General features: G+C 37.3%; 1 protein-coding gene across 5 annotated transcripts in view; it reads left to right on the forward strand.

Annotated features, from left to right (window-relative positions):
• EXOC6B (exocyst complex component 6B) overlaps positions 1–12,186 on the forward strand; it is a 712,186-nt gene that overhangs the window by 96,704 nt on the left and 603,296 nt on the right. For 3 of the 5 annotated variants that reach the window (XM_067704728.1, XM_067704731.1, XM_067704729.1), the window contains exon 6: positions 8,829–9,033. The exons of 1 other annotated variant lie outside the window; for it this stretch is intronic. In XM_067704728.1, the coding sequence (XP_067560829.1) occupies positions 8,829–9,033 (205 nt within the window). The remainder of the gene's footprint in view (positions 1–8,828; positions 9,034–12,186) is intronic. One more of the 5 variants, XM_067704730.1, reaches the window with a different exon arrangement.

Below are 12,186 nucleotides of genomic sequence, written 5' to 3' on the forward strand. Positions count from 1 at the left end.
TTTTGGTGAAAATTACATACACACTTCAAAATAATATATATTGTTATTGAGGAGAGCATTCTTTAACTGTCATTTAGATATACTTGGTGGTGTGCAGGTTTTCTCTATCCTTATGATTTTGTATTTGTTATTTGTTGATAGAGGAGTGTTGAAGTTGCCTATTATAACTGGCTTTGCATATGTCTTCTTTCTGTTCTTTCAGTTTTTGCTATGTGTATTTTGAAGCTCTCTTATTGGATGCATATACATTAAGCATTGTTGTATCTTCTTGACGAAAGGGCCCATTTGTAATTATGGAAGGTTCTTCTTTATCCCTGAAATATGTGTTGTTTTTCTTTTTTTCTTTTTTTCTGAAATATGTGTTGTTTGGTATTAATGCAGCCAGCCACTGCTGCTTTCTTTCTAATTTTTACATTGTCTGTTTTTAATATCCTTTTTTCTAAAATATTCTTAACAGCTTCATTGAGACACAGTTTACCTACTTTTCACTTCATTCATTTAATGTATACAATTCAGTGGCTTTTAGTGTAGTCAGAGTTCTGTGACCATCACCACAATCAATTGTAGAATGTTTTTATTCTTCACAAAAGAAACTCTGAGCCCCCTGGCCATCAGCACACAATTTTCTCCTGTCCCCTGCCCCCCTTGCCAGCTACTGGGAACTACTGATTTATTTTGTTTCTTCAGATTTGCCTATTCTGGACATTTCATATAAATGGAATCATATAATATATCGTTCTTTGTGATTGGCTTCTTTCATTTAACATGATGTTTCCAAGGTTAATCCATGTTGTACCATATATCAGTACTTCATTTCTTTTTAAAATTAATTAATTAATTAATTTTGGGCTGCGTTGGGTCTTCATTGCTGCACACGGGCTTTCTCTAGTTGCGGTGAGCGGGGCCTACTCTTCGTTGTGGTGTGCGGGCTTCTCATTGCGATGGCCTCTCTGGTTGCGGAGCACGGGCTCTAGGCACGTGGGCTTCAATAGTTGTGGCACGTGGGCTCAGTAGTTGTGGCTTGTGGGCTCTAGAGTACAGAGTAGTTGTGGCGCACGGGCTTAGTTGCTTTGTGGCATGTGGGATCTTCCCAGACCAGGGCTAAAACCCATGTTCCCTGCCCTGGCAGGCGGATTCTTAACCGCTGCACCACCAGGGAAGTCCCATCTCTTTAATTGCTGAATATTCCACTGTATGGATTTACCACATTTTATTTATCCATTCATTAGTTGATGAGCATTTGGGTTGTTTACAATTTTGGGTTTTTACAAATAATGCTGCTATGCATTTTTGTTTACAGGTTGTTGTATGGACATATGTTTTCATTTCTCTTGGCTATATACACCTAGGAATGAAATTTTGCTGGATCATGGTAACTCTGTTTATCCATTTGAGGAACTGCCAGCCTGTTTTCCAAAGCAGCTGTGCCATTTTACCTTCTCCCAGCAGCAAATGAGGATTCGATTTTCTGTACATCCTAGCCAATACTTATTACTGTCTGTCTTTTGATTATGGCCATCTTGGTGGGTGTGAAATGCTATCTCGTTGTTCACCTTCATTTTGAAATATATTTTTGGTGGGCATATAATTCTAGGTTTATAGATTCATTAGTTCTTAAGATATCATTTTTTTGTCTTCTGGCTCATGTAGTTTCTGAGGGAGAAGTATATGAACAGCCTTAACTTTTTTGTCACTCTACTTAATGTGTCTTTTCTCCAGCTGTTTAAAAACTTTTGTCTGTATAATTTGTTCTCAGCAATTTGATTTTGATATGCTTTGGTGTAAATATGTTTGTATGCATGAATGTGTGTGTATATTTATACTGCTTGTGGTTTGTTTAGTTGCTTGTTTTTTTTTGAAATTTTCATAAAATCTGGAAGATGTTCAGATATTATTTTTCCAAACATTTTTTTTGTCCTTTTTCCATCCTCATTCTGAGACTTCAGTTATATCTATGTTGGACAACTTCACATAATCCCACAGGTGACTTGAGGATCTTCTTTTTCTCCAGTCTTTTTTCTTTGTGCTTTATATGGGATAGATTTTATTGCTGTGTTCTTTCTTTTTCATTGTCTAATCTTTTAATCTTATCCAGTGAAATTTTCATTTCAGATGATATATTTTTCATCGTTAGGAGTTCCATTTAGTTTTTTATGTTTAATTTCTTTTGTTAGTTTTGCATCTTTAAAAAATACCTGTAACAGAGCTCTAATTTCTGTTTTTATGTACTTCTTTGCTAGTTCTGTCACTTCTGGTATTTTGGATTTCTCTGAAGATTATTTTGTTTTTCCTAGTTACATGTCATTTTTTTGGTTCTTATCATGTCTTATAAGTTTTGATTGGATAATTGTCATTATATTATGTTGTTGAGTGTCTGGATTTTGAAGAGCTTTTTTTTCTTAGAGGGTGTTGGTCTTTGTTTTGGCAAATAGTTTAGTTGTTTTCAGATCCACTTGATCCCAATCCCATCAGACCCCATTTTTAAGCTTTGGTAGGCCCTCCTTCATTCCAGGGGTTGCTGTGGGTAGTATTCATCTACTTTGAAAAACTCAGAAACCCCCAGGGACTCTTCACGTTGGCTGTGCAGAGTTCAGATGTTTCTCTGTCTTGTCTGAGTTCCTTGAAGTGTTTTTCTTACATCTTGCTGCTGTCTGTCTGTCTCTCCTTCCTTGCCTTCTCTCCCTCCCTTCTCTTCCTTCTCTTCCTTCCCTCCCTTCTTTATGCCTGTTCATGCAGAATTTCACTTTTCCTATGCCTGGCCTAGTACTTAGCAAAGACTCAAGGGAACCCTTATGTAAATTTCTGCATTGCTTCCTTTTTTTTTTTTTGGAATTCTGCTGCACAACCTTAAGGTGCACAAGCTTTCCTGAACTCCTGTCTCTGATGCTAACTCTGCTAAGTTGTTGGGCTCTGTTTGGGTTTTCTCTGACTGTGTCCATGATCTAGAAATCACATTCAGTCAGATAACCCAGATAACTATTTTTTATTTTACTTATTTATTTTTTGGCTGTGTTGGGTCTTTGTTACTGCGCCTGGGCTTTTTCTAGTTGTGGCGAGCGGGGGCTACTCAACGTTGCGGTGTACGGGCTTCTCATTGCAGTGGCTTCTCTTGTTGCGGAGCACGGGCTCTAGACGCATGGGCTTCAGTATTTGTGGCACATGGGCTCAGTAGTTGTGGCTCACGGGCTCTAGAGTGCCGACTCAGTAGTTGTGGAGCACGGGCTTTGTTGCTCAGAGACATGTGGGATCTTCCTGGACCAGGGCTCGAACCCATGTCCCCTGCTTTGGCAGGCGGATTCTTAACCACTGTGCCACCAGGGAAGCCCCCCAGATAACTATTAAATTCACCTTGTTTGTTTCTCTTTTTTCAGAGATCACAGTTCTGTGTTACTTGATGTTCACTATGTGAAAGCAGTTGTTTTATGTATTTTAGCCAGTATTTTACTTCTTAAGAGTGAGAGTTCATGTCTGTTCTTTGTTATTCCTTAATGGCTGGAAGCCTAGTTATTTTTTTTTTTAAGCTATAAATACTCATTATACTACTAGGTTTTATGTTCCCTGAGGAAAGATATCTGACCATCTTTCTAGCTCTAGCACATAGAAGGGATTAAATATTTCTTAATGATGCTCTTTAATTAGGAAAGACACTAATATTTTCTGTGCAGAAAGATTTTGTTTTATATTCTTATCATACTCTGAATTTTAAGAAATTTCTCATGGGTAGTTGTAATCCACTTTGAAAGATTACTTATTAGAATTTTAAAAACCATCATTGTGAACGAGTTCCATACCATGACAAAAAAGTTCCAAAATTTAATTTGCCTAGAATCAACATTCCTCTTCTCAGGATAGCATTCAACCATGTCTAAGTTATTCTGACCTTAAGTTATCCAATTTTTAGGATTATTTAGGCATCTTTTCCTGCCTTATTTTAAAAAATTTCTTGCTTTTATTTCATTTACTTTCTTTCTGCTCACATCTCTATTAGGGAGCCTGCATGCGGTGGGGGGAGGGGGAGAGCTAGCACATTTCGCTTTTGATTCAGTTTTAATGTTTAGAGGTTGTCAAAAGTAATGTCAAAATCTTGTTTTAGATTTCCATGGCCCCTGGAAATAGAATTCTTTTCTTTTGGTGTCTGCTATAGAGGTGTTTAATTGGCTGTCATTCTTTAACCTGTCACTGATATTGAAGTACACTAGAAATTTGAATGAATCTTATTGATCTGTTACAGTTGGAGTATGAGTGTGTTAGGGAAAGGACAATGGGGAAATAAAGTAACATTCTTTATTGCCAGAAATCACTGGGTTTTGTACTAATTAGCCTTGAAAAATGTGGAGTTATTTGACAGACCAGATGTTTTCACTGTGCAGCCATGTGTCTCATCAGTGAATGTGCCTTGTGTCTGCAGGCAACATTGTTAGATTTTTCTCATTCTATAAACAATGTTCCAAAATATAACTAAACCCTAAAGTGTGTTTATCTTTTTGGCTTAATTTCTAGGTTTATATCCATTCTAAAGTTTCTCTCTAGAGGAAATGCATTTTATTGCACATAGCTCTTCGTACCTAATTGTAGTATAAACACCATTCTGTTTATACTAAACCATGTGAATTGTATTGTTTGTGAGTCTGTAAAATTTTAATAAAAGCAACCATTTCAGATTAAACTATATTTGTAATTTTATTTCTTAATTTAGGGGAAATAATTCTTTCTTCCCTTCATTTATTTGGACTAAGATTTTGATTTTTGGAACACAGAAGGGAAAAACATAAGCAAAGAAAACAAGTAAATCCAACCTCTAATCTTTAGTGTTTGTGGTATTACGTGCATTGGAGTAAGAAGAGTTTAAGTATCTCCCATGGAATTCATTCTTAAAACCTGAAATAGAACTATAAGTCTTTTACTTACAGGATCAAAACTGAGTTTTTCCTATACTAAATATGGGAAATGTAGAAATTAAAAACGTGAAGACGAAAACTATTACCCATAATGTTCCTATCCAAAGGAAAGAAAAATCATGGTTAACATTTTTGTATATATTTTCTTAGTCATTTTCTATGTACTTATATTTGTGTGTGTGTTTATATTTAGTACTGTGTAGCTCGTACATACATATGTATACATAATTTACACATGTATAATATTTGTAATTTTGAAAAACATTATCATACTTGTAAGTTCAATTTTTTTGAAATAATTTTCACTCAACAATATTGTAAACACTTCGCTGTTTTATTATTCTTTGAATATACATATATACTACATGGATATATCATAATGCGTTTAAACAATTCCTTGTTAATAGACTTCTAGATTAGTTTTTTATTTGTTAATATAAATAACTACAGTTCAAGAGGCTTATACATATTTTTGTACATGTAATTTTTTTGTGGGGGAGAATGCAACTGCTTAGAATACTTGTTTGGTGAAATTTTTCATTGAAAACGTGAATCATTAATATAAATATGTTTATCAGCAGGCTGTGAATTCTCATTTATTAAAACTCCTGATAATAATATCCATTATTTTTTAAGAAATTGTTGGCAGTTTGAGTGACAAAATTTTATTTTTATTTTCATTTCTTCACATCAGTTCAACTTTTTTTTTTTCGTGTTTGCCATTTTGGGGGCTCTTTTGTGGCTTTTCTTTGTTCATTGCTTAAAAAAAAAATCCCTCAAAAAAAATCTAATGTGTCTGATATTAATATAGCCATTCAAGCACTTTTATGGTTACTTTTGGGGTATATCTTATTCTAGCTTTTACTTCAGTCTGTTTGTATCTGTGATTCTAAAGTGGGTTTCTTGTAAGCAACGTATAGTTGGATCATGCTTTTTTTTTTTTTTTTTGCGGTACGCGGGCCTCTCACTGTTGTGGCTTCTCCCGTTGCGGAGCACAGGCTCCGGACGCGCAGGCTCAGCAGCCATGGCTCACAGGCCTAGATGCTCTGCAGCATGTGGGATCTTCCCGGACTGGGGCACGAACTCGTGTCCCCTGCGTCGGCAGGCGGACTCTCAACCACTGCGCCACCAGGGAAGCCCAGGATCATGCTTTTTATATTATTTACTTATTTTTAATTTTTATTTATTTTTTTGAAGATGTTGGGGATAGGAGTTTATTAATTAATTTATTTATTTTTGCTGTGTTGGGTCTTCGTTTCTGTGCGAGGGCTTTCTCTAGTTCTGGCAAGCGGGGGCCACGCTTCATCGCGGTGCGCGGGCCTCTCACTATCGTGGCCTCTCTTGTTGCGGAGCACAGGCTCCAGACTCGCAGGCTCAGTAGTTGTGGCTCACGGGCTTAGTTGCTCCGCGGCATGTGGGATCCTCCCAGACCAGGGTTCGAACCCGTGTCCCCTGCATTAGCAGGCAGATTCTCAACCACTGCGCCACCAGGGAAGCCCTATTTTTTATTTTATTTTAGCCGCATTGTGAGGCATGCGGGATCTTAGTTCCCCAACCAGGGATTGAACCCATGCCCCCTGCGGTGGAAGCATGGAGCCTTAACCGCTGGAACGCCAGGGAAGTCCCTGTATCATGCTTTTTAAATCCTGTCTGACAGTGTCTGCCTTTTGAACATGTATTTTTTTTTTTTTTAATTTTATTTATTTATTTATGGCTGTGTTGGGCCTTCTCTGCTGCATGCAGGCTTTCTCTAGCTATGGCGAGCAGAAGCCACTGTTCGTTGCTAGGGCATGTGGGATCTTCCCAGGCCAGGGCTCGAACCCGTGTCCCCTGCATTGGCAGGCAGACTCTCAACCTTCACGCCACCGGGGAAGTCCCTGAACATGTATTTTTAATTTTTTTATTTTTTTGTGGTACGCGGGCCTCTCACTGTTTTGGCCTCTTCAGTTGCGGAGCACAGGCTCCGGACGCGCAGGCCCAGCGGCCATGGCTCACGGGCCCAGCCGCTCCGCGGCATGTGGGATCTTCCCGGACCGGGGCACAAACCCGTGTCCCCTGTATCGGCAGGTGGACTCTCAACCACTGCGCCACCAGGGAAGCCCCAGTGTCTGCCTTTTGATTTGCGTGCTTATTAGTCCATTTGCATTTAATATAATTATTAATATGGTTGGGTTTTGCTCTTTACTTTCTATGTTTTTCATGTCTTTTTTGTTCTTATTTATCTTTTACTCCTTTTTTGTATTAAATATTTTGTAGTATACTATTTTAATTCTTCCGTAAACCTTTTAATGTATTTTTTGAGGTTTTTTTTTTTTAGAGGTTACTCTGTGGATTATACTCTTCTTCATTTGTCACAGTCTACTTTAGGTCATTGCTCGTGTAGTTTTGATATTATATATAGAAGTAGTTTTGCTTCAACTTAGCTCCATTTCTTCCCTCTTCTTTTGTGCTATTATTGTCATTTATATTATATCTCTATATTTTATAAACCCAACAATACAGTGTTATAATCATTGCTTTAAAAACTATTGTCTTTTACTGATAGTAAAAGAAGAAAAGAGAAAAAACCCCACATTTATTCAGTCTTTTATATTTAGCATGTATTTACTCTTTCCTATATTCTTCATTTTTTTTCCTCTGAATTCAAGTTACTATCTGCTATCAGTTCCTTTCTGGCTTTCTTTAGTATTTCTTGTAAGGCAGATCTGCTAGCAAGGAATTCTATTAGTCTTTGTTTATCTGGGAATATAATTCATTTTCATTTTTAAAGGCTAGTCATCAGCTAATGGTTGGTCCTGGGTGCTCAAAGAAACTTGAGCTGAGAAAGGTGTCTACCCTTTGTTAGTGGACTTGTATGTGGGTTAGGGAGTGCGTTCAAAATTCAGGCAAGTTTTCAAGTCTGCTGAGCTTTTATATTCTGCCAAGCCTTCTCCTATGTGCAGGCCTGCAGTCTCCTAGTCAGCTAAGGATGTGTGGAGTGCTTAGGCCCTTTTAGGTGTCCCCTGCATTTGTGCACAGCTTCTCAGTCAGCTAGGGATATTCAGAGAGCTATCAGGTTATTCTATGGGTCTCTTATTTCCAGGACTTCCCTGTTAAGTTTTTGGTTAGTCCTCCAGTCTGCTCTTTGTTCCAACCTAGACGAACTTCAGCCCATTAGAGCTGGAGGTTCCCCCCACTCTCTTCCTTTTTTAAAATGAGTTTGCTACTTTTCCTAACAACACCACTCCATATAAGATTTTCACCCTCTGCTCCAAATCATGTCAGCCCCTAACTGAAGAGAAGCTGCTGATTTTCCTGACAAGCCATAACCAGTGATGGGGTGAGGGGAGGTGGAGAGGGTGATGGAGGTAGCCCCAGGCAAGAATACCACAAAGTCCCTCTCTATTTAGCAGTTTTCATGAATAAACCCTTCTCAATTTGTTGTTCTCCTCTGCAGAGTCCTTTCCAATTTCCGGAATCTTGAAATGGTTGTTTGGGACAGTTTTGTCTAGTTTATATTTGCTTTTTGGGTAGAAGATTTGCTAAGCTCTTCTGTGTGCCATAGTTGGAAGTCTATCCTTGGGTACTTTATTTTATGGGATGATTTTTGTGGCATTGATATGATCATTTTATATTTCCCTTTATTTATTTTTTCCTAGCAATGGCCTTTATTCTTTATGTAATGAGTTTCATTGGTGGATTTTCAAAGTTTTCTGTATTCTTGGGAAAAATCTTTTTTTTGATTATAATTTATTAAGTCCTGTAATATATATATTGATTTTTAATAATTTTACATTAATTTTTCCATTCATGTTTTTATTGAAACTTAATCCTGGATTTGTCTTAATGTACAGTGAAAACTAATTCAGGCTAGAAATTTTGCCTGAGGAATATATCTGTGGCCCTAAAGAAGACTGAGTTGAGCTAAAGGTGATGCAATTCCTTTTATAGGCATTATCCTGCACTGAAAACTCTGGAACATCTAGAGCATACCTATCTGCCTCAAGTAAGCCATTATCGATTCTGCAAGGTGATGGTGGACAATATCCCCAAGCTTCGAGAAGAAATTAAGGATGTTTCTATGTCTGATCTCAAAGACTTTCTGGAGAGTATCCGCAAACATTCAGACAAAATTGGAGAGACTGCCATGAAGCAAGTAGGTCTTGGGTTTATGATAGGTTGGCCAATGACTTTGCAAGTATTCTGTTAAACACAGATTTCTTTTTGCTAAATGTCTTAATTGTTTCTTGTCATTTTAGGGAAGTCCTTCATCTTTATGGGAACACATGATTTTAATATATCTTTTATTTTCTTAGCAGAGCAGTGAATTATTTACTAGTATATTGTTTTGCTCTGTGAATATTCAGTACATACTGATTGATTGTGATGGTTTATATTGGTGCTTTGAAGAGGCTTTTCTATTTTTTGAATACTTTTCTTGACTTTGGGTATGATTTGAAGCCCAAGATTTTTTTTCCCCCCAAGATTTTTAAAAGTTCTTTCTAGTTAATGAGCTAAATTGTGCTGCAGGTACCTTTGGTTGATTATTTACTATGTAATTAAGCAAGATGTCATGTTATATATGAATATTTCTATAACTGTTATTTCTGATATCAATGGGTATCAATGAAAAAAGACCTTTTGGGAAATGCTGGGAATTATGATCACAGAAAGGAATTTGTTTATAGCTTATAAATTAACAATGTGTTGAAAGTGTTTTGATTTTTTTCTTTCAATAACTTCATCTCTAAGTTATGAAAGCCACAAGGAACGTCCAGAAGTACTTTGTCGTTATGAATAAAGAACAGTAATAATTTGCAGTATTACTTGCTCTTTTGAAATTTAAGTCACACTGCTTTTATTAAAATTTCTCAGTATACCTTATGATGTAACCTGTAACAATAAGTAGAAGATCCAGCTGTTTATGGAAAGTCTTTTTTGGTTCTATAAACAACTGTGTTCTTGAATAAGTCATTTGTAGTTCTTAATTCTGTGAGGAATGAGGGAGTAGGTCATATTTTTGGTCTCAACTAGCCTTGGTAATCTTTTAGATATGTCTTTGATTCTGCAAAAGAGATCTGCCTCTTTGGAAATCCCTTTCCTAAGGGAATACACATATTCTTTTCCCAATTCTTCTTTTAATTTCCTTATTGTTATACTTTACGAAGTGGAAAGCTTAAAACTAGTTGATGATAAACCCTGATGGAAATAATCATATCATGTCATTTTTTTTAGTGGTGAAGAAACAAAATTAATCATTGAAAATACACTTTTGCCTTGCTGTGTATATTTTGAGTACAGGAATGAAGGTATCTTGTAAGACAAGTCTTTATTGTGGTTGACAAATTTTTACTAATTTTTCAAAATATACAAGAGTATAGTACAAAGTTGCTTTTTCTAGGCCTTTGCTTGAGAAATTACTTCCTTTTTGGTGAAAGAGAGGATTCCATGAAGAATATTGTTATTTCATTTAATGTGAGATATCTGGTCTCTCCCCTAATTATCTGAAGAAATTAAGGCCTAGGCCAGGGAAGTGATTTGCTCAAGTTCAGACAGCTTGTAAAGGTCAGATTCTGTAGTAGAATTCAGATTAGACTGAGATGAATTTGTCTGCTATGGCACTCAAAATGTGTAAACTGTTAACTGTTGGCTGTATTTTTGTCATTTAAAGAAACGGTGAAGAAACCTTTCGTGAATTCAGGACTTTTTAATTAACTGATAACCCTTTATTCCTCCTATAGCATTTTTCATCTCAAGTATAGCTCTTATTGCATGTATTACTATCCTATGCTATGGGATATATAAGATCATTGAATAAGGATATCTTACACATTTTAAAATCTTGTAGTACCTAAAAAGTAAGGAAAGTAGGAGGGAGAGAAACTACCATATACTTTGTACGTAGTAGGTGTTCAGTAAATATTTGTTTGAATTCATGGATGTTAGAAAAGAGGGAGCGATCTGGTTTATTTCTCACTTACGTCAAGCCCAAAATGATGTTTCTGATTTGTGATGGTTTTCTTTGCAATGGTGATTTAAGGAAAGTTTCCATTATATGGGTCTGTCATTTTTAATATGGTTTTGAAGATTGCTGCAAAAGGGGAAAGACCAAAGAGTATTGCATGTGGTAGGGTTTTTAAGGGCTAGGCATGGATGTGACACATCATCACTTTTCTGATTTCACTGGCCAGAACTTAATAACATGGCCATAGCAACCTGTAAGAGATGCTGGGGAATATAATCTCACTCTGTCTAAGAGAAGAACACAGTTTTGGTGCATAGTAGCTAGTCTCTGGCACAGTTCTACCCTTTTGGTCATCAAATATTTCTTCACTCCTTTTTTTTAAAAAAATAAATTTATTTATTTATGGCTGTGTTGGGTCTTCGTTGCTGCGCGTGAGCTTTTTCTAGTTGTGGCAAGTGGGGGCTACTCTTCGTTGTGGTGTGTGGGCTTCTCGTTGTGGTGGCTTCTCTTGTAGAGCATGGGCTCTAGGTGTACAGGCTCAGTAGTTGTGGCTCGTAGGCTCAGTAGTTGTGGCACACGGGCTTAGTTGCTCCGCTGCATGTGGGATCTTCCCGGACCAGGGCTCAAACCCGTGTCCCCTGCAGTGGCAGGGAGATTCTTAACCACTGCGCCGTCAGGGAATTCCATATCTGTTCACTCTTCCTCTCATCCATAGAACATACTTGTCCCTTCCCTAAGGAATACAACCCAATATCCCATCTAGTTACTACATCCATCTCAAAGTACGATATCTTCCAGGGATGCTCAGTACTCTCCATCAGATCCAGATGTGGCTCTTCAGTGGGCTGATGACCAGGAACTAAGATAGGTTATCTGCACCTGTGGCCCTCCCACCCTCAGTATACCATGGAGAAGCTAGAACAGAATAGCTACAACAAAAACTTCCATTTAGAAAAGGGAAGAACAGGAGATGTGCAGTATTACCTGCTTCATAGCAAATCATGTAATCCTTTTGGGCCATCATTGGGAAATCTTTCTGCCTTAGTAGTAGGGGAACTTCCTTGTCTAGATGTTGATTCTGTGGAAAGAACTCCTTTGCGCATTGTTCTCCTGGGCTCTTGGCTGCATCTTAGTTTTTCTTTCCCTATTTTTTTCTGTGTACATTTCTGAAGTGTGTGCTGGGGAATATACCTTCATTTGAAGATTTTTTTCTCTCTCTCTGTAGATATACACATACATCTACATTTACACTTATATCTACAACCACATTTATATCTCTATCTTTCAGTGCTTACTTTCTGCTTCTACAAGTTTAGGAGCCCAAGGGTTGTTTTAAGGTTCTGA

Source organism: Pseudorca crassidens, chromosome 14 (assembly GCF_039906515.1).
Source record: "Pseudorca crassidens isolate mPseCra1 chromosome 14, mPseCra1.hap1, whole genome shotgun sequence".
Taxonomy (NCBI): domain Eukaryota; kingdom Metazoa; phylum Chordata; class Mammalia; order Artiodactyla; family Delphinidae; genus Pseudorca; species Pseudorca crassidens.